Below are 22,221 nucleotides of genomic sequence, written 5' to 3'. Positions count from 1 at the left end.
GTTTTCAAACAGTGAACTAAGACTGCAACTATTAGTGAAATCTATATTAAAGGTCTTCAAATATGATTTAGATTTACAGTAATTGTTTTTCATGTTTAAATCTGATTTATTCTTGTGTTTAAAGCGTTTGTCATTCCTCTACTTCAGTGTCTCAGACTCATTCAGAAATGATTATTAAATGCTGGATTAATGCACAAGAGAGTTTGGCGAACACGTTTTACACCATTTCAAATATATATTATATGTGCGGCTGTATAAGTCACATACAGCGCTCAGCATAATGGAGGACAGCCCATTCTGAAAACCAAGACTTTCCTCCATTTCTCAGTCAATATAGGCAGTGTATTCTGCTGCATTTAAACAGAACACATTTATTAAACCGATTTATTCATGGCAATCATATTTTAGTCACCAAACATAATCAGAAATAGAAAGATAATGCAATTAAATTCAGGCAAAATATAGAATATATATATATATATATATATATATATATATATATATATATATATATATATATATATATATTTATTTATTGCAAAACAAAAAAAAGTTTCAGCTATATTTTTCATTGTTTTGCTTCTCTTGATTTTTCCTCTTTTTTATTTTGTATTTAATATTTTTCTATAACACAAAGATGTGGTTGTACTTGTTTTTAGACCGTTATCATGAGTTATTTTGTTAGATGAGCTCCAGATTTGGCTAATCTATTGTATATGCACAAATATAATACTGTAGAGCTTCCTATTAAACTATGAATGTAAAAGAGAGATTAGTGAGGGCTGTACTTATATATGCTGAGCACTGTATATTGTTCACCCAGAGTGTTTACATGGTCACACAGCAGTAACACAACAAGCATTGAGTTTGGGCTAGCTTCTGCAGATGGACATTGCTGTACACTGCCCTTGATGGGTGAGTGGGGGAGTGTCTGTTGTCTCTCAGGTGTGAATTATTCATGAGCATTGTCACTCACACAGACAGCTGAGATCACCCAAAACAAACTTAACAAAATGTAGATCATTGTAATGTTTTCTCTGAATGAGAGAACAGAATAATTTCACATAATTGTGCAGTAAATATTCTAGACTACAAGACTAGTTACTCTAAAGTCTTGTTCAGGCACATTCAGTCTGGTTTTTGGATCTTATTTCAGCTACATTTGTTTCTCTAAAACCTACTAACCACACATAATATTTATTTCTAAAACACAAACATGAACATCAATATTTCCCACATATTATTGTAGCTCAGTTTGTGCTGAATGCTAATAAAACACATGTTGGCCAGTTCTGTGTAATAAGTACCTGAAAGAAGCACAGATGTCAGGGCATGTCAAAACATCTCACGGGTCCCAAAATCACCTCAGACCCCTGAGGGTTAACTACAGGTATAGTATGAGCAGTGTGAAACACAATTACTGATAAACCATAATTCCTGTTATCTGGGGTTTAGTATCACCCAGGGTTAACATGTTCAAGCATGAAGAGCTCTAATATGAAACTGTCTGACTGTAGTTATTGTAGAGTGGAGAATCATTTACCTCAGTGTGTCCAGTTTACAGTGTTGACTCTTCAGTCCATCAGAGAGAAGCTTCACTCCTGAATCCTGCAGGTAATTGATACTCAGGTCCAGCTCTCTCAGCACACAGTTTGAGGATTGTAGAGCTGAAGACAAACTCTCACAGCACCGAAAAGTGAGATTACACATGACCAGTCTGAGAAAGAAGAACACAGATTACATTAACAGTGTGAACTTCAGTCGTTCATTTGATGTAAAAACAAACTATGAGGTTAATAATATGACAAAACTATTGGAATTTGTGTCAATAATTATTATCGACTATTGGTATTTAATAAAACTGAATAATAAATGTTATCTAATATATTCTTGAATATTTTGAAATGTAAGAAAACTGCTAAATTTGAGGTGAGATAAGAGAACCACGAGACTTTATATATTTATGAACCTGCAAAATGCAAATGATCAGAGCCTGTCAAACCTGCTCCAATACACCAATTCAAGATAAACTATAAATATAATCATTAAAAATATTAAATATAAATACAGATTTAGAGGTAATTAAATAAAATAATCATTAAAATACACTGATTTCCTGAACTGTTTAAGAAAAGAGCAACTTTCATTTGAGAAGCAGCATTTTGCAGTTTCTCCACTAATGCTCTTAAATATATCTGGACATTTCCATCTCAATCAAAACACTTTTAATGTTGCTGAGTGGAGAATCATTTACCTCAGTGTGTCCAGTTTACAGTGTTGACTCTTCAGTCCATCAGAGAGCTTCTTCACTCCTGAATCCTGCAGGGTATTGTTACTCAGGTCCAGCTCTCTCAGCACACAGTTTGAGGATTGTAGAGCTGAAGACAAACTCTCACAGCACCGAAAAGTGAGATTACACATGACCAGTCTGAGAAAGAAGAACACAGATTACATTAACAGTGTGATTTCAGTCGTTCATTTGATGTAAAAACAAACTATGAGGTTAATAATATGACAAAACTATTGGAATTTGTGTCAATAATTATTATTGACTATTGGTATTTAATAAAACTGAATAATAAATGTCATCTAATATATTCATGAATATTTTGAAATGTAAGAAAACTGCTAAATTTGAGTTGAGATAAGAGAACCACGAGACTTTATATATTTATGAACCTGCAAAATGCAAATGATCAGAGCCAGTCAAACCTGCTCCAATAAACCAATTCAAGATAAACTATAAATATAATCATTAAAATATTAAATATAAATACAGATTTAGAGGTAATTAAATAAAATAATCATTAAAATACACTGATTTCCTGAACTGTTTAAGAAAAAGAGCAACTTTCATTTGAGAAGCAGCATTTTGCAGTTTCTCCACTAATGCTCTTAAATATATCTGGACATTTCCATCTCAATCAAAACACTTTTAATGTTGCTGAGTGGAGAATCATTTACCTCAGTGTGTCCAGTTTACAGTGTTGACTCTTCAGTCCATCAGAGAGCTTCTTCACTCCTGAATCCTGCAGGTTATTGTTACTCAGGTCCAGCTCTCTCAGCACACAGTTTGAGGATTGTAGAGCTGAAGACAAACTCTCACAGCACCGAAAAGTGAGATTACACATGACCAGTCTGAGAAAGAAGAACACAGATTACATTAACAGTGTGATTTCAGTCGTTCATTTGATGTAAAAACAAACTATGAGGTTAATAATATGACAAAACTATTGGAATTTGTGTCAATAATTATTATTGACTATTGGTATTTAATAAAACTGAATAATAAATGTCATCTAATATATTCATGAATATTTTGAAATGTAAGAAAACTGCTAAATTTGAGTTGAGATAAGAGAACCACGAGACTTTATATATTTATGAACCTGCAAAATGCAAATGATCAGAGCCAGTCAAACCTGCTCCAATAAACCAATTCAAGATAAACTATAAATATAATCATTAAAAATATTAAATATAAATACAGATTTAGAGGTAATTAAATAAAATAATCATTAAAATACACTGATTTCCTGAACTGTTTAAGAAAAAGAGCAACTTTCATTTGAGAAGCAGCATTTTGCAGTTTCTCCACTAATGCTCTTAAATATATCTGGACATTTCCATCTCAATCAAAACACTTTTAATGTTGCTGAGTGGAGAATCATTTACCTCAGTGTGTCCAGTTTACAGTGTTGACTCTTCAGTCCATCAGAGAGCTTCTTCACTCCTGAATCCTGCAGGTTATTGTTACTCAGGTCCAGCTCTCTCAGCACACAGTTTGAGGATTGTAGAGCTGAAGACAAACTCTCACAGCACTGAACAGTGAGTTTACAGCTCTGAAGCCTGTGAGGGGAAAACAGAATTAATGATTTTGCATTTATCTATTAATCCAGAGCAGAGATAAAACATTTAAATGTTGTGTTTTAGTTTGAGCAAAGGTAAAATCACTATATGGACTCTGTAAATACTGAATTTAAGGGAAAATCTAAGACTGTAAAATAAACATCAAATTATTATTTACCTAACAATTGACAGTTTTGTGTGATAATTAATTATTAGTTATCATTATTAAAAATGTATCGTTTTCCAATCTCATGTTAACAGATTAGAGCAATCAGTTTTGAAATGCACACCATCTATCTATCTATCTATCTATCTATCTATCTATCTATCTATCTATCTATCTATCTATCTATCTATCTATCTATCTCTCTCTCTCTCTCTCTCTCTCTCTCTATATATATATATATATATATATATATATATATATATATATATGTGTGTGTGTGTGTGTGTGTGTGTGTTAAAAGAAAGACGAGATTATAAAAGTAAAAAAAAAAGAGAATCAAAGTATTGAAAAGAATGACTGAAAATGGAGTAAACATAAGCAGAACAGATACTGTGTACAGCAGGAGATCAGTGATACATGTTTGATGTGAAAGCACAAATAGTCTGTGCTGTTTCTGCACTGCACACATTTGACTCATGGGCTTACAGATGTGCAAATCGATATGTGAAATGGGCATAAGTGTATCCAGAAAACTCTTACAGTGCTCTTGTGGTGTTTTTGACCACTGGTATCAGTCTTATCAGTGCTTCATCAGATCTTCTGTATTTCTGCAGTTCAAACTTCTCTTCAGTCTCTTCTGACATCAGGAGCACAAACACCAGACCCGACAACTGAGCAGAGGACAGATCCTGTGTTGTAAGATTTCCAGAGCTCAGACTCTTCTGGAGTTCCTCCACAAAGTTATCCTTCAGTTCATTCAGACAGTGGAAGAGGTTGATGGTCCTCTCTGCTGATTTCTCCTCCTCTATTTTCTCTTTGATGTAGTCTGTCGTGTCTTTGAGGTTCTCAGTTTCGAGCTTCAGTCCTGGCAGGAACTTCTTCAGGTCACTCTGATTAGACTCCAGAGAGAGACCCAGCAGGAAGCGGAGGAACAGGTCCAGGTGTCCGTTCTTGCTTTGTAAAGTCTTCTCGACTGCATCCTTATGAAGTTTAAACAGGGTCTTTGTAGAGAGTTTCCATGCCAGTTCCTTTATCCAGGAATCAAGAAATGGATTTGCTTTCTTGTCTTTGTAAGTGAAAAACACATAGAGAGCAGCGATGAACTCCTGAACACTGAGATGAACAAAACTGTACACCTGTTCCCCTGAAATGGGGTTTTCCTCCTGAAACATTCGAGTACATAATCCAGAGAACACAGACCCTTCCTTGACATCTAGGCCACACTTCTCCAGATCTGTTTTGTAGAAAATCAGTTGTCCTTCCTCCAGCTGTTTAAAGGCCAGTTCCCCAAGCTTTAAAACAATTTCATCAAAAGACCAGGCGTTGGCTTCAGGTTCAGTATTATTGCTGTATTTTTCTTTCATCTGTTGCTTTTGAGACAGTAAGTAGCTGGTGTACATCTCTGTGAGAGTTGTGGGTGTTTTTTCATTGCTCTCTTGACCCAGCAGAGGCTGAAGAACAGTGAGAGAGATCCAGCAGAAGACGGGGATGTGGCACATGATGTACAGACTCCTGGATTTCCTGATGTGACCGATGATGTTTCCAGCAACCTCAGCACTGCTGTTTTTGATGAAGTACTGCTCCTTCTGCTCATCACTGAATCCTCGCACCTCAGTCACCTGATCAATGTAGTCTCGGGGTATCAGACTGGCTGCTGCTGGTCTGGATGTGATCCAGATAAGGGAAGAGCAAAGCAGCTCTCTCTTTAAGAGATGTGTTACTATCTCACTCACTGTCATTTCCTTATCAGCATCTGTAAATCCATCCTCCTCTTTAAAGTTCAATTTAAAGCGATATTCATCCAGTCCATCAAAGATGAACATGACCTTGCCTTGTTTTTCAGGAAGAGAGCTCAGTCCTCCACTGCTAAAGAAGTACTTGTTTAGCAGACCTATGAGACTGCACTTTTTTTCTTTAATCAGATTCAGTCTACGGAACGGCAGTGGAAATATGAAGACTATTTCCTGATTGTCTTTTTCTTCAGCCCAGTCAAGGATGAATTTGTTGACAGAGACAGTTTTTCCCACTCCTGCGATCCCCAGTGTCAGGACTCTTCTGTTTTGTTGACCTGTGTCAGGCTGAACTTTAAACATGTCATTACACTTGAGTGGTTTATCCTCGGCTGTCTGTTGGTTGTGTTTTGACTCTATCTGTATCACCTCATGGTCATTCTCTCTTCCTCCAGTCTCGTTCTCCACCACATATAGATCAGTGTAAATATCATCCAGCTTCTTCTGGTGACCCGTCTGTGAATTACCAAGCAATATCTGCTTATAGTCCTGCTTTAACTTCTCCTTTAGTTCACGGCTGGTGTTTGTGTAATCAACAGGAGGGGATTTACAGGTCTCTGAAGCTGCTCCTTTACAAGAGAGAGGAAAAGTGTTTTCATTAAAGTGAATTATAATTATGTCCTGTGCTTTCCAATATAAAAAATAACAACAGCACTCATGAAGTCATTTGTTTCATTATTTAAATGACGTGACACCTGTATGGTATGTTGTGAAGGAGTCGGAGTTCTACCTTCCAATCCATCAACATTTATTCAACGTTTATCCTTTCTATTAAATATCCTGTTTCTCATCTCTTTGAATATATATTTAATTGATTATCTGAATGAGTATTTAACTTGAATTGATTTGACGAATGAATAAGTTAAAACTGCTTACTGCAAGAATGTTCTGTGTCCTTGTTTCTCTTTTTGCCTGTCTATTTTAACTTTGTTTTCAGGAGACACACAAACCAGGTCATAGGTCATGGAGACCTCTCTCCCTCTCCCTCTATCTGTTCCTATAACTGGAGGGTCAATACAGAGGAGAAGAAGACACCTGTTTCATTGTCCTGATATATTGCCTATAATTTTATAGCTGTTTGATTGATCTGTTTTTATGTATAATTAATAGTAATGTAATTCCTTTTTGTGTGGAGACAGACTGTGTGTAGCCAAGATATTGCAGCAGACTGTTGATGGAAACAGTCTTGAACCAGCCTGATAACACAGCTGAACGTACAAGAAACATCCTTGAGTCTTTAGCACAGATGGTCTTTTGTGTCTATTGTTTTCCTGGTTTAGCTTTCTACAGGTCGGAGATCAGCTCGTAATAACTTAGGGCGACCTCACCTCTAGGCATCAGGTCGCCATCCATATCTGGAGACAAATACAAGGCTTTCTTTGACGCACACACTAAGGCCATCCATATCTGGAAGTAGATACTATGTTTCTTTGAGGCATGTATTTAGAATTGTCTATTTCTGTTGTAACCAATGAGAACTGTTTACCTGGATCCCACCTTTTCTGGACTTGTGTAAAGAGTATAATTGTTCGATTGCTGTGATTGTAAGTCAGATCGGCCTGCGAGCTCATCCGAGTGTGAAGCCCTTCTGCCATAGAACTGCAAACTATCTTCAGTAAATTTTTCATTTTTAATTGCATCTTCGACTCTGAGTCTTCATTTCATCTGACACACCAGACTTTTATTTAAACTGTTTATTCAAATCTCACAACAGTTTTAATTGGTGGAGGATGCGGGCAAAGCTACGGGGACATCCTAAAGATCAATCAACAAAAACAAAAGAAAGGTAGGAAGATTTAAAATTATAAGACTAGGTATTGTCTGTGAAGTAGTGGGTAGTAACGGAACGTTGTTGGTTCTCATTCAGACGTGAATGAATGTTGTTGGTTCTCATTTAGACGTAAATGAAAGTGTGGATTTCTCATTCAGCCGTGAATGAAAGTGTGGATTTCTCATTCAGACGTGAATGAAAGGTACCGGCGGATTCACAGAAATTTGTGGTAGATTTGTGTGGAATCCCTTAGTGAGCTGGTGCATTTTTGGCGGTACACCTATAAGTGATAAGTGATAAGAATAACAGTAGTGGAGAGGTGTACCTCCTCTTTTACCCAAAGTTAAAATACTCCGTTGAGGGGTGTGTTCCAAGACAGTCTCGGGGATAAAAATTGGACTGTTCTTCTTTTTATTCAGTAATGGACTAAAATAAATTAACCCGAGAGTGTAATAAAGTTCCACCACTGCTATCTAACTACATCACAGACAAAAAGGCATGCCATAAGAATAGTGTAGGTCAGATTATTAGGGAAAGAACTAGGGACTAAATAAATAAACAAATTCTTAAGTAACAACATAAAGTGGTATCCATTAGACTGCATTAACCAAGAAACAAGGATACCTAGTTATTAAAGGGAAAGGTTGATTGATTTTGTGGATGGACCGAGAGAACGCCCTACATATACTGAGCTAAGAAAAAAAAAAAAATTTAATTATATATATATATGTATGTATTTGTACATGTATATGTGGATGTATTAAGTTAAAGTATAGCTCCTGGTGTGTTCAGAGATACTTTGCAGTTCTAGAGGTGGAAGGCAGATTATTTGTTTAATGATACTTACCGCAACTACCATCTCTATTATACCGCTTCTGGCATTTCTCGGAGGCTTCAGATTGTTTTCCAGTAATTTCTTTAAATTACTAACAAAAAGAATGGCTGACCTTTTCTCTCTGATGACCCAATCCAGCAAAGGCATTAAAATGGATGAGAGCTACCTCTGTAAACAGATATGCCTCGAAGGGTTAAAATCCAAAAAGTATTCTGAGATTGTTAAACGAATGGTCAGCCTGGGCTATGAGTCTAAGTGGAAATTGACTGAGCAAACAGAATGGTTACAGAACACCAAAGAGGCAGACAAATATAAGTTTCTTGCAGTGTGTGCATGCTCATGGATCAGTCAGCAGGGAGGAATTTTCGTTGACAATGACGGCGATATTCCCGATATGAGCAGTGCTTGGAAAAATTTAATGAGTAATATAGACAAGGTGTCTGAAATCTCAGGAATTGATGTGGGTACTGATCTGTCTGGTCTTGGAAAGGCTCTCTCTGCTATTGCAGAGCAAGCTTAAGAATGTGGGGAATGTACAAACAATTTCAATGAGACTAAACCTTCTGCTCCCGAGTGTTTTTCTTCTAACCGGCAGGTGGCGGTGGTGTCCAGCCCAATCCAAAAACAAGAGACTCAGTCTGATTCGCCTTACGCACAGGTCAGAGAGCTACTAAACGTCCTTACGAGTGGAGCACCGGCCCCGCCTCCCTACGCAAACTCGGGTGAGTTTCCCTCTTTGCAAGAACGTGTAGACAGATACGGTGTGGTAAAAACCTTTCTTCACCCTCATTCTAAGCGCAGTATAACCTTCTCCAAAAAAGGAGCTTCTGCTGCACCGATCAGGATTGCCACTGATGTACACAGAAATACAGAAATGGGGGCGGGTTATGAAATTGGGGAATGGGTGCGGCTTACACCGGGTGAGAAAAGTCACATTCTTGCAGGGATGGAACCTCTGAAATTATCTTACCCAAACAAAACGACATGGGATAAAATTGAGGCTGCGGCCCGACAACAAAATTTGGGAATTGCTGACATTCAATCAATTGTAGAGAGTTTGGTTCCGGTATCCAAATTACCAAAGATTCAAACGATCCAGTACGACCCGAGAGTACCTGATGAGTGGGTGGGGTATTGCCATGCCTATAAAGAGTATAAGGACCAGGTTCAGGAAGTATTGGGGAGGGGAGCTTTTCCCTGGACTAGTGTTACCCAGATCAAGCAAAGACCAGGTGAAAGTCCTGTTGAATATCTTGATCGCTTCCGCACAGCCTTTGAGACTCATTGTGCAGTAAATAACTGTGAAGCAGAATTTGACAAACCTTTTGTGCTTGAATCTGCTGCTAATGGGCTGACAAAACAGTATAGAGATTTAGCGCTCACTGGCTGTGCTGAATTTTTAACTTGGGATGATCTGGCTCGCTGGAGTACAATGTGTTGGGGCAGACTCCAGGAGTCAGAGGGCCATACGGGCCTTACCCCTCCCACTGTGAATGTTGGTGCTGTTGCAGCTGCTGACGACACTAAAAGATTGTCATTAGCCGAAATTGAGTGTTATCAATGCGGAAATCTCGGACATTTGGGTCGAACTTGTCGCAATGGCACTAAAAGTTGTAACAAATGTGGAAAACCGGGTCATGCCTCAAAATTTTGCAAAGCAGACCTTAACCCCTCTCAGAGGAGAAAGGGTAAAAATGAAAAACCTCAAAACAAACCTATCCTCTCTGAGAGTGCCATTGCCAAGCTGTTAAAATTGGTGGGTGAGGACTAGGGGTCATCGGCCTCCAGTTCTTGTGATGCTGCTGACCCCAGGCCATTTGTTCATTCATTGTTAGGAGGCCGGCAATGTTTAGCTTTGGTTGACACGGGAGCCCAGATTAGCATCACTAATATTCCTCTCAAAACAACTTCAGAATACATGTACATTGATGGACTAAATAGCTCTGAACTGTTCTATAAATCTGTACCTGTTCCTCTCCTTCTTGCTGATTCTCAGAATGTGTTTTGGACAGAATTTTGGGTTGGGAAAAACACTATTGAAACTGTTATAGGTGTTGACATTCTGAATAATCTCGAAGCTGATGTTTTACTTTCAACAGATAAACTCGTGCTCGGCTGCAATGAAGTAATTCGCTTATCTCATGCCGGCCCTCACCAAGAGACAGGATGCGCTGTGGCTTCAGCTGCTAGTGAGAGTGAGACTAGACCTGAGTGGAAATTTATTATTTCCAGGTTCTCTGATGTCTGGGCTAAAGATAAATTTGATTGTGGGAATGCTCAAATTCAGCCACTTAGCATCCCAGGTCCCCTGCATGAAGCCAAACATCAATATCCTTTGAAAAATGACGCTCGGGAGGGGGCTGAACAGGTAGTGAGGGAACTACAGAAACGGGGGATAATTGTACCTTGTTCTTCTCCCACTAACTCCCCCATGTGGCCAGTTAAAAAACCTGATGGTAGTTGGCGTTTGACAATTGACTATACAGCTTTAAATGCAGTAACTACTAAATTGCACCCTCTGGTGGCCAACCCAGCCACTATCCTTAATGAACTTGGCTCTGAGAATTGCTATTTCACTGCTTTGGACATTTCTAATGGCTTTTGGACTTGCCCTCTAGCTCCAGATGTTCAACTGAAATTTGCTTTTTCATGTGCTGGACAACAATGGACATGGAGTCGACTTCCGCAAGGATTCTGCAATTCACCGACACTGTTTCACCAGGTACTGGCATCTTTTATTGACCCTCTTCGCAAAGAAATTGAAACTGAAGGTTCCGTCATCCTCCAATATGTGGATGATATTTTGATTGCCAGCCCTAATCAGAATAAACATTTGACTGCTGTACAGCTTGTGTTGAAAGCTCTCAGTGATGGGGGTTTCAAGATTAATTTACAGAAAGCTCAGCTGGCCCAAACTGAGGTCACATACCTGGGACAGATTGTCGGGGTTCACGGACGGCGCATCACCCCTGAACGTGTCAAAGCCATCATCGAGCTGCCCAAGCCCAACACCGTCACTGGTCTAAGACAGGTAATGGGATTGCTAAATTACTGTCGCCAGTATGTGTCTGAATATACAGAACTCTCTAAGCCCTTGACAGAAGCCCTAAAAGGAGGAAAGCCTGGAAAGGAGTGCATCGACTGGACTGAGGAGATTGAGGAGGCGTTTGTGAGTATCAAAGAGACTCTTTCTTCTTGCCCTGCTCTTAGACATGTTGATGCCAGGAAACCCTTCCACCTGTGGACATGGGTGGGCACCAAGTCTTACTCTGCAGCTCTGGGGCAACGTGTGCCAGGACGGAAGTCATATGGCATGATTGGATATTACTCTACGCCCATCCCCATCTCCATGGCAGGCCAACATCCTTGCTTGCTGATCTGTGACTGTGCTGAGTGGGCTGTCAAAACAACAGAGGACATCGTCTGCTATCAAAAGGTGATATTGCACACCAAACACCAGATCCTGAAACTGCTCACAAACACCCGTTTAGGATCAATTTCCAACCAACGACGGGCTAAATGGGAAGCCACACTCTTGAGCAAGAATGTTGACATTCATACTGATACTGACGCTACAATTACCCCAGCTTCCTTGCTGCCTGATGAAGGGAATGCCCACAACTGTGCACAAGTGTTGGAAGAGGACATTCGGAGCCCTTTGGACACAAAGCCTTTGCCTGATGCCATGAAATTGTTCGTTGATGGCTCCAGTTTTCATGAACAGGGTAACCGTTATACTGGCTGGGCAGTTGTGAATGAACATTGTGAAACTGTGGATTGTGGCTCTGTTTCAGGTGGGGGAGCTCAGGTGGCAGAACTGATAGCGCTCACATGGGCTCTGCAGCTGGCCAAAGGAAAACGAGTCAATGTGTACACAGACAGCCGCTACGCCTATGGTGTTGTACATGACTTTGGACCCGTCTGGGGACGTAGGGGGTTTCTAACTACTGCTGGTCTCCCCATTTCTCATCAAAAACAGGTCATGGAACTGATGGAGGCATGCACATTGCCGGCTGCAGGAGCTGTCATCAAGGTCACTGGACACTCAAGTGAAATGTCACTGGAGGCTAAGGGAAATCATGCTGCAGATGCTGCTGCCAGAGGGGCTGCAAAACAAACCAACAAACTTGTGAGTGTTATGGCACTTTCTCCCCAGGAGGAGGAGGTGCACAGCAGAGACATTTTTGAGCTTTACGCTGCAGATGACCCCGAAGAACTTGAACAGTGGGTTAAATTAGGGGCACACAAAGCTTCAGATGGGTTATGGAAGTTTCATGATAAATTTGTCTGTCTATCTTCTGCTCGTACTGAACTAATGTCTCTGTATCATGGTTTGGCTCATGCAGGTCCTGAGAAATTACATGCAATGATCTCCAAAACTTGGTGGTGGCCGAAGCAGAGAGCTGCTTGCGTTGATTTTTGTAAGAGGTGTCTAGTATGTCTCAAGGTGAACTCTCCCTCTAAGTTAAAGATTCCCTTGGGACATGCTCCTCGTCCACAGGGACCCTGGACACATCTCCAAATTGATTTCATTGGTCCTCTGCCCCCTAGTGGAGGCTTTTCGTACATTCTCATGATTGTCGATTTGTTTTCTAGATGGGTAGAAGCCTTTCCACTTAGAACTTGCACAGCAGATGCAACAGCCAAAACATTGTTGACTGAAGTTTTCCCCAGATGGGGCATACCGCTACAAATTGACTCTGACCAGGGTACACACTTCACAGGGAAGGTGATGAAACATGTTATGAAGTTAATGGGAATAACTCAACATTTTTATATCTCGTTTAGACCGCAATCTAGTGGGTCAGTCGAACGTACCAACCGCACTTTAAAAGCCGCGTTGAGAAAAAGACTTCTGGAGTGGGGAAAAGGGTGGCACGCTGCTGTGCCAATGATTTTGTTTAGCATGAGAGCAAGCCCAAACAAGACCACACAGATAAGTCCTTTTGAAATTATGACTGGTAGATTCTTGCGTCTGCCCTGGGATGCGCCACTGCAACATGAGGGCCCTTCTGGTCCTTTGAAAGATGCTCTGCAAAATTATCTTAAGGCTTTGGATTGTTGTCTAAAAGACACACGAGTAAGTGTAAACATTAGACAAGCTGAGAAAGATAACAAAGAGCAACTGACTGTGCCTGTTCTTCCTGAAATTGGAGACAGTGTAATGCTGCAGAGGGAGATAGTTTCTCCCTTGGGTCCAAAGTTTGATGGCCCATATCAAGTTCTGTTAACTACTAATACATCTGTTTTGCTTGACAGAGGAATTCTGGGTACTGTATGGAAACATTGGTCCCAGGTGAAGCCTATCGAGAAATGCCACATCCAAGAAACGGCCCCCCAAACCTAATCAATCATGAGGTTTGGGTGTTAATAGTTAATGATAAACGCGTAAATCTTCACTAAATCTGAGTTTTTCTTTTGTGAAATTGTTACAGATGGCTGGACCAGATGATGTGCTGAAACTGCTTATTCTGAAAGAAGAGATTCGCAGAGATCGACGTCTCAAGATGAGACGAGCCTTCATCCGATTGGTCATGCCAATTTCTTTTGTAGTGCTGATTTTAATCGCCTTATCATTTCTATTGTGGATTCAGGTTTCTCTCTGGACTGGACGCTTTCACGCGTTCTCTACTAATTGGGATTGCGAAGTGGCCGACTGCCGTCCTTCTTGGGTTCGATACCCTTGCCTAAATTCTACTGAGGGTCTCAATTTATTACCTACTATGTATCAAAAAGTTAAGAATCGATGTTATCGTCTTGACGGCAACGAGACAGTGGCCTATTGGCTCGGCAACTCCCCAAATTATCCAGAGAACACCCTCATTATGCAAAAAGGTCGGTGGTCCCAGGATGGTGAATTGGATGTGTTTGAGGAAAATTATAGTTCTCTCAGTTGGATTCCAAAGACTTTAGCTCAGATGAATTACAGTGATTGCCCAAGTCTGGTTAACAAGAATCGTAGATATGTGGTACAGCAAAAGTCACTGGGATCAACCACAAAGCGAAATAAGAGAGAGCAGCCTAACTCCAATTACCACCACATAATTCTTGAAGGTAAAGCAGTCAAATTACCTCTATACCCAAGTGCCCCTGATCCGAGGCATCTAATGTCTTACTTTCTGCCTAAAGCAAAGAATCAACTCAGCTCCAACCGAGTTGTTAAATCTGTGGTCAGAAGTTATGCAGACAGTAACATTTTTGTCAGGGATGATCCTAGCTCCCCTTGGTATACGGATGTGGTGTCAGACAGGCGATGGAATGTGTTAAAAACCAATCAAGGTAAAAGTGGTGCGATGGGACTAGGTAGACCATATGGTGCAGTTTGTGACAAATATGGTAATATAGACAGAACAGACAAGGACAATTTTGACTTGAATGGAAGTACTGATGAATTGCCTAATGTTGATGCTCTTTCTCTTGCATGGCCCAGGTATACTAGATTTGATGACCCCTGGAGCGAGACGATTCATGTAGAGAGGTGTATGGGTAAGGAATTTCAGCAGTGGTACATCAAAACATTTCCAAGAGACAAACCTGAAATTTGTAAGACAGCAATTAGCAAATTTTTAGGTCTGACTGATATGCAGATTCCTCTAGATGTATGTAATTCATCATTTGTGAAAAAGGATTATGTGTGGTCTCATCTTACTGATGTTTTGGTACAATATGATCTGGCAGTAATGATGGCTAACAAATCTGTGATTAACTTGGAAGATTTACATGACCATTTAGAGGCCAAATGCTGTAGTCAGGAATCTGTGGCTTTCAATGTGACTATGTGGATGCATTTAAATATGTTTCATTTCTATTTGGAAGTTGTTGCTTACAGGAAGGCTATGCTGCGAGTCCCAGAGACAGTGGATGATCTTATCTGGAATGAGTTTAAGCCCCATCAGGTGTATATGTGGCCCCAGATAGCAGATGTAGCAATAGGAGAGGAATGGTTTGACCGAGAGAAGCAATTCAGACAGTTCTTGCGACCAGTCCCATCGGTTCAGGAGCTTAGGGATGTACATTATGCCCCGGGATCAGGTAGTTGTGCTTTCCATCAGTTAGTTCACCACATTGGCCCCGAGTGGCACCCAGCAGGAAATTGTCCACACAGTAATTGTGCTGAGATTGAATACTGCGTTGCAAACATGACCAATACCACGGAGTACTACCCATATGTTAAGGCTCATCTGGCTAGCGGAAAATACATTAATGCTTTTCTAAAGCAGATTAAAAGTCCTGATGCCTTTTCTGGTTATGAATATTTGAATTCTCTTTGGCTTAGATCGACTGGATCCCCTTTTCTGTCTGAACCTGAGGCACCCTCAGCTTTAGCTGTGATGTTTGCATTTACCGTTGGAGCAGTCTTCACTGATGTGACTGAATCAGTGGAAGAGTTTGTTGAAGAAGCCTGGGGAGAATTTGTGGCTGTATCAGGAAGCATAGTCATGAAAATTTTGAAGTATGTCCTGTTTGGTTTTGGAGGGATTATAGGGATTTTATTCATCTTCCTAATAGTCTGGGCTTTGGTCCGCTGTTGTTTTGCGTATATCTTCACTTCTGCTTGCAGGACACTCAACCCCACAGACGATGAGAAACATCTACTGACCGTGACGAACCGTCTTCGGAGCCGGATGGCTTGACGGATGCAAAGACGAACCCCTTTTGTGTGAGTAGAAGGTGGAAGAGCCCTTAGCTTGGGGACTGGAATTTTTAGGTTCCAGCATGTCCAAGAAAGGGTGAAGAGACTGTGTAACCTAACCCAGGGAGCACGGTCATTACTTCCACTTTCTTTAGCGACCTCACTAGTTGACCGGAAGCGGATTCTTCACTTTCGGCCAAAAACGGGGGTGTGAAGGAGTCGGAGTTCTACCTTCCAATCCATCAACATTTATTCAACGTATATCCTTTCTATTTAATATCCTGTTTCTCATCTCTTTGAATATATATTTTATTGATTATCTGAATGAGTATTTAACTTGAATTGATTTGACTAATGAATAAGTTAAAACTGCTTACTGCAAGAATGTTCTGTGTCCTTGTTTCTCTCTTTGCCTGTCTATTTTAACTTTGTTTTCAGGAGACACACAAACCAGGTCATAGGTCATGGAGACCTCTCTCCCTCTCCCTCTATCGGTTCCTATAACTGTAGGGTCAATACAGAGGAGAAGAAGACACCTGTTTCATTGTCCTGATATATTGCCTATAATTTTATAGCTGTTTGATTGATCTGTTTTTATGTATAATTAATAGTAATGTAATTCCTTTTCGTGTGGAGATAGACTGTGTGTAGCCAAGATATTGCAGCAGACTGTTGATGGAAACAGTCTTGAACCAGCCTGATAACACAGCTGAACGTACAAGAAACATCCTTGAGTCTTTAACACAGATGGTCTTTTGTGTCTATTGTTTTCCTGGTTTAGCTTTCTACAGGTCGGAGATCAGCTCGTAATAACTTAGGGCGACCTCACCTCTAGGCATCAGGTCGCCATCCATATCTGGAGACAAATACAAGGCTTTCTTTGACGCACACACTAAGGCCATCCATATCTGGAAGTAGATACTATGTTTCTTTGAGGCATGTATTTAGAATTGTCTATTTCTGTTGTAACCAATGAGAACTGTTTACCTGGATCCCACCTTTTCTGGACTTGTGTAAAGAGTATAATTGTTCGATTGCTGTGATTGTAAGTCAGATCGGCCTGCGAGCTCATCCGAGTGTGAAGCCCTTCTGCCATAGAACTGCAAACTATCTTCAGTAAATTTTTCATTTTTAATTGCATCTTCGACTCTGAGTCTTCACTTCATCTGACACACCAGACTTTTATTTAAACTGTTTATTCAAATCGCCCAACAGTTGAATGAGCAGGGGTAGGTGATTCGACTTGAATCTTATATTGTATTGATGTGAATAAAGTTGATTACTCAGAATAATTCAGGATGTTTCAAAAACAATTCTCCAGAATTGAAGTGTGTCTATTACAGGTTTTTGAATTACTGCTGATCATTTGCTGTCTCAATGTTTCCTGACCTTTCAATTTATTTAGTTATTTTTATTTTTCCCCACAGGAACAACTGTCTGCAAACAGAACATGCACACAAATATAGAGATATTTTATTTTTAAAAGAATAAAAAATAATAGTTTTTGTCCCCAGAAAAAGGCTCTTTCATTTGAAGAAGAAAAACTGCAGGGGCTCAAGCCCTCCAAAGCGAGATCCAAGGACAACTTCATTATTATTTAAGAAATGCACAGTGTGAGCCGGCTTTACAATGTGTTCTTGTTCAGGTAATGTTTATTTTACAACTGATCTTTGTTCTTGTTTTCCTTTGCTCAAATCTATTTTCCATCATTGTTCATTCTGTCTGTGCAAATTAGTAAATGATTGTTTTGATAGTTTTATCTGTGGAGGTCTTTTCTCTTTGTAAAGCATGAATTGTGTAAAAGGCTTGATAGAGATCTTGCAGTTGAATTATGATTCTACTAATGCTCAAATATTTTAACAGCCATGCAGACTCCTGATGACAGAAGCTGAGGGAACACTACAGAAACCCAATTCTCACATAAACTTTAGTGAGAGTAGTATTCATTTATTCATTAATTTTCTTTTCGGCTTAGTCCCTTTATTAATCGGGGGTTGCCACAGCAGAATGAACCGCCGACTTATCCAGCATATGTTTTACGCAGCTGATGCCCTTTCAGCTGCAACCCCTCTCTTGGAAACATCCATACACACTCATTCACACTCATACACTACAGACATTACGGACAGTGTGAGCTGGCTTTACAGTGTGTTCCTGTTTCAGAAATGTTTGTTTTACAGCTTATTCTAAGCTTCTTCATTCTTGTTTTACTTTGTTTATTAACATAGATATGTCTTGTGCTTCCCATTACAAAAAAGAACAATTGCACATATAAAGTAACAAATTCAGATGAACGAAGATAAACGATATATTCACACACATTAACTATATACATAATATTAAATGTATTTACATTCATTGCTCAGAAGCTGTGAAATACATCTGACTCAAAATCCGTTGCTAGGACAGGGTATTAACATGTAAGATTTGAGCTGGAAATGATCACATTTGTAAAGTTTGACAGGGAATTAAACAATACCTTGCTTCTGTGTATTCTCCAGATCTTCAGCTAATTGATTCTGCTTTATTTTTCTCAGGGCGTCCACTGTGATCTGAACGGCTTTTTCTGATCCAAAACATGACACCAACTTATCCACAGTATCCAACCTGTCTGCATTTTTCATTTCAGCTTTTGGAACATCTCTATGGTGATTTATTAAGCACCACTGAAACTCTTTTAGTTCAGCGTCTTCCAGTTCATCCAGTGAGTTCTTGAGCCGCTGTTTAACATTCGCCATGGTGCTTCACCCACTCACAGCTACAGGATGAGAGCAACAACATCTGCATTAGTTTCACAATTAACATATGGACCTAAGCATTTATTTATTATTTGAATAATGAAATTACCCTGTTAGAGGAAACTTCACATTTCAGAAAGCTAAATATTGAAAACTGATTGTCACTACTTTAAGTGGCTCTTACTAACCAGGAACAATGTAGATGTTTCTTGTTCGTCTACTTATATTCTGTCTTGAGCAGAAGCTCTGTAACTCTACTTCCTGTTTTATTTAGATGTTCAACTGATTAAACCACAACCCTTTTAGAAAACTAATAAAACCAGTTTTGGAAAAGACTTCAGATGACAGGTGAGACCAGTGGAGAAACACACACATATGTCCACTGTTAAAAGACCCTGACATACTACATAATATGAGTACAAATACCCATCACTCTGCTAGTACCCTGAAAGGGACCTTTCTGAACCTCTAGTTTAAATCTTATAATTCATATGCGGTACAAAATAAGGGCCTATCATGGACATTTAAAGGTACAGTGATACTTAACGTACCTTATAGGTACATATTTATCTGTCAGTGTTGTAGAATTGTTGGAAAAAAGTGAACACTGAAAAACACTGATATAATACAGTGTTTATATAATACAGTGAAAAACACTAATATAGGATAAAAGCTCTTGGAACGCAGTTGTACATGCTCAGAATCCACTGAATCATGCTGTTTTTTTTATTGTGACACACATGGCCACCTAGACCTCAGTTTATGCTGTTTAATGCAGACATGGGAAAAGAACTGGAAGATCATTGCAGCAGCTTGAGAATGTACACGGGTAGCAAGAATTATTGTCCATATTTTTTGTTATAAAGCTGGTAGAGCAGGCAATTATCCGGCACTTTCTTACAGCATGTGGGCCAAACATTGGCCAGGGTTGGCAGAGGTGGCATCGTCTTTAAGGCAGTATGCAAGACATGGGCCAGATGTCAAATGCAGTATTTGGGCCAGAGGTTATATTGCAGTGTTATACTGTTATATTGCAGTGCGAGTTTTCTGTATTCTGTAGCTTTTGTAAGGGCGCACTCACACTATGCTATCCGAACTGTGCCAGGCCTGTTTCCCTGTACATTTGAGAAGTTCAATGCTCTGAATCTGTTTGGCGAATTATTTGACTGTGTTCCACTGCATATCCAAACACTAAAACAATATAACTAAAGAAATGTCCACTGTGCTGAGCTTAATAAACACTCATAAACTCAGATTTCAGTATCAGAATGAAAAGGTTTCTGCTTTCTGTGATCCTCTTCCAGAAACACACTCGACATTAAAAGGTGTAAATCAAATCCTCAGAATGTCTTCAGCTCAGCAGTAAAGTCTCAGAAACACAAAGAGATGATCGACGGATAATCAGATGACACTCATAGATGATATAAAGCACAGAAAGAGCAAACTCTCACCTCAAATAATGCCTGCAGATCTTCCTGTTCCTCCGCTGAACTGTTGAGCTGAACAACAGATCTGAAAACTCTTTCACCTCAGGAAAACACGTCACATCCTGTTTGAGACATGAGGAAATAAGCATTCAGATGAAAAACCCAGACACACAAGTAGATAAGTGTAGTGGCAAAAAGGAGGCTCTCTCAGTGGTCAAGAAGACAAATTCTTACCCAAAGTGTCTTTTAAAGTTTTATTCTTTGCAAAGAAGGTCACACAGTCGTACATCAACAACAGTTTATGCAGAGAGAGATGCGGAAACAGAGTGCGTTCTCTTTTTATTGAGTTTGTAATACCCACAAGGTCATCAGTGACATACAGGATGAATCACAGTCACATCAGCACTTCATTTTTGAACATTTCAGCCTTACATCCTATCCGAACATGTAGTTTGTTAAATCACCATGTACTTATCCAGATCTTGTCTGGTTATACATAGATGTTAAAGTGGTCACACTTGGTCTAACTTAAACAGTACATCAATGGAAGAATAAAAGAACAGACCATCATAGTGTATATAAAAGAATTTCCACCACAATTCCTCTCTTTTTATCATTCATGGATAACACTAAATACATTATATACTAGTTTCTAAAATCAAACACAGTTCATAATCACGATGTTAATCATTTAACAGGTTTCTGCACACTCCATATACACTAGAGATGTTCAAACACTCTTCTTAATATAGTTTACCCTTTAAGATTTACTTTTACAAACATCCCTCTTGTAATTAATATGTTAACATTAGGTCATCATCACTGATTTATTAATATAATTGATACAGATGTTACTACTTCAATGTGTTCCTTGTGCCGCCATTCATGCCGCGGTGACGGCGGTACTTGATGCACCAGCAGCATTTGACCGCTGGGTGGCACTTTAACCACAGATATTCAGCTTTGCCTTTTCACAATGCTAAACAGACTGTTCTGTAGGCGTAGCTTACTGTGTGTGATGTTATGTGTTCAATTAAAATATAATTTTAATTTAGTTTTTCTGGTAATAGACATGCTCTTACACTATACTATGCTGTAGAAAAGATACATGGTGAGAAGTCAAAAAGCAAATATAAGAATTAAGTTATTAGCCTTCAGTGCCCGATTAAATTGCGTTGGGGTGAAAATAATGTTTTGATTTCTTTGACTATCATGGCAATGTTATTATCTCAAATCTTAAACATGCGCATATGAAAAACAGCAAAATAATATAGATTATCCTGCCGATAGAGCACATCACCTCACAGTTGTGAACTTGCGATCACCTCAACTTACATTTAAAATTTGTTTACCTGGTTTATTGTAAACTTTTTAAGTGCAAAGAGGATTCGTTTTGGAAAATAGAATGAAGAAATGAAAGACAACTAAAGTGAAAGCACAAACATTCAGTACAAATAAGTAGTCTTAAATAAATAAATAAATAAAGCAGTCTTTTAGTCTTAATATAGAGAGATGTAGTTTGCTATTTTGATAGGACTAAGACAAGATATTTTCATTTATGTTTTTAATTTACGTTTTTATTTACATTTTCGTTGTTGATTATATTTTACTATCTCATTTTATGTTTCAGTACATAATAATAAACGAATAATGAAAATAAATAAATAATGAAAATAGGACATAAATTAAGTCTGGCAGGTTTATTTTTAATAATTTAGTTTCAGTTCCGTTTTTTTGTTTCAAAACGTCAATGTTCTGCTTTAAAGTATAACTGTTTTGTTTTGTTTTTTTACTTAATGGCTCAGTAAGTTTTGTATTTTAATTTCATATTCAGTCACCTTGCATATGCGTGTGAAATATAATGCCGCATAACCGCGGAAAAAGAAGAAAAGGCTGTCAGTTAAAGCTAATTAATCAAAATTAGCTATATTAAAATACAGCATTTATGTTAATACAGGCAGAGTGTGAACAAACTCAAGGCTAAGATATGCGCTTGCTTTTTAATGCATTTA

At 39.1% G+C, this 22,221-nt stretch overlaps 2 protein-coding genes and 1 long non-coding RNA gene across 11 annotated transcripts in view; 1 reads left to right on the top strand and 2 right to left on the bottom strand.

Annotated features, from left to right (window-relative positions):
• The window catches only part of LOC103910528 (uncharacterized), a 173,207-nt gene that overhangs the window by 77,336 nt on the left and 73,650 nt on the right, over positions 1 to 22,221 (bottom strand). The gene's annotated exons all lie outside the window — the stretch shown is intronic.
• LOC108183680 (protein NLRC3-like) overlaps positions 1 to 22,221 on the bottom strand; it is a 61,553-nt gene that overhangs the window by 17,404 nt on the left and 21,928 nt on the right. For 2 of the 5 annotated variants that reach the window (NM_001444870.1, XM_088649672.1), the window contains exons 1-7: positions 20,234 to 20,275; positions 18,524 to 18,802; positions 4,556 to 6,374; positions 3,676 to 3,849; positions 2,965 to 3,138; positions 2,255 to 2,428; positions 1,544 to 1,717 (exon numbers count right to left, since the gene is read on the bottom strand). In NM_001444870.1, coding sequence (NP_001431799.1) covers positions 1,544 to 1,717; positions 2,255 to 2,428; positions 2,965 to 3,138; positions 3,676 to 3,849; positions 4,556 to 6,374; positions 18,524 to 18,782 — 2,774 coding nt within the window. In that variant the 5' untranslated portion in view covers positions 18,783 to 18,802; positions 20,234 to 20,275. Of the gene's footprint in view, positions 1 to 1,543; positions 1,718 to 2,254; positions 2,429 to 2,964; positions 3,139 to 3,675; positions 3,850 to 4,555; positions 6,375 to 18,523; positions 18,803 to 20,233; positions 20,276 to 22,221 lie in introns of those variants that run through there. The other 3 variants (XM_088649670.1, XM_088649671.1, XM_088649669.1) reach the window with 3 other exon arrangements.
• On the top strand, positions 6,371 to 20,777 carry LOC148682163 (uncharacterized). The gene is made up of 3 exons (XR_015942956.1): positions 6,371 to 6,514; positions 17,260 to 18,389; positions 18,509 to 20,777. It is a non-coding gene; the product is annotated as an uncharacterized LOC148682163 (long non-coding RNA).

Source organism: Danio rerio, chromosome 4 (assembly GCF_052040795.2).
Source record: "Danio rerio strain M-AB ecotype USA chromosome 4, GRCz13ab, whole genome shotgun sequence".
Lineage (NCBI taxonomy): Eukaryota > Metazoa > Chordata > Actinopteri > Cypriniformes > Danionidae > Danio > Danio rerio.
Note: the sequence above shows the minus strand (reverse complement) of the source record. Positions and strands in the feature narration are given on the sequence as shown.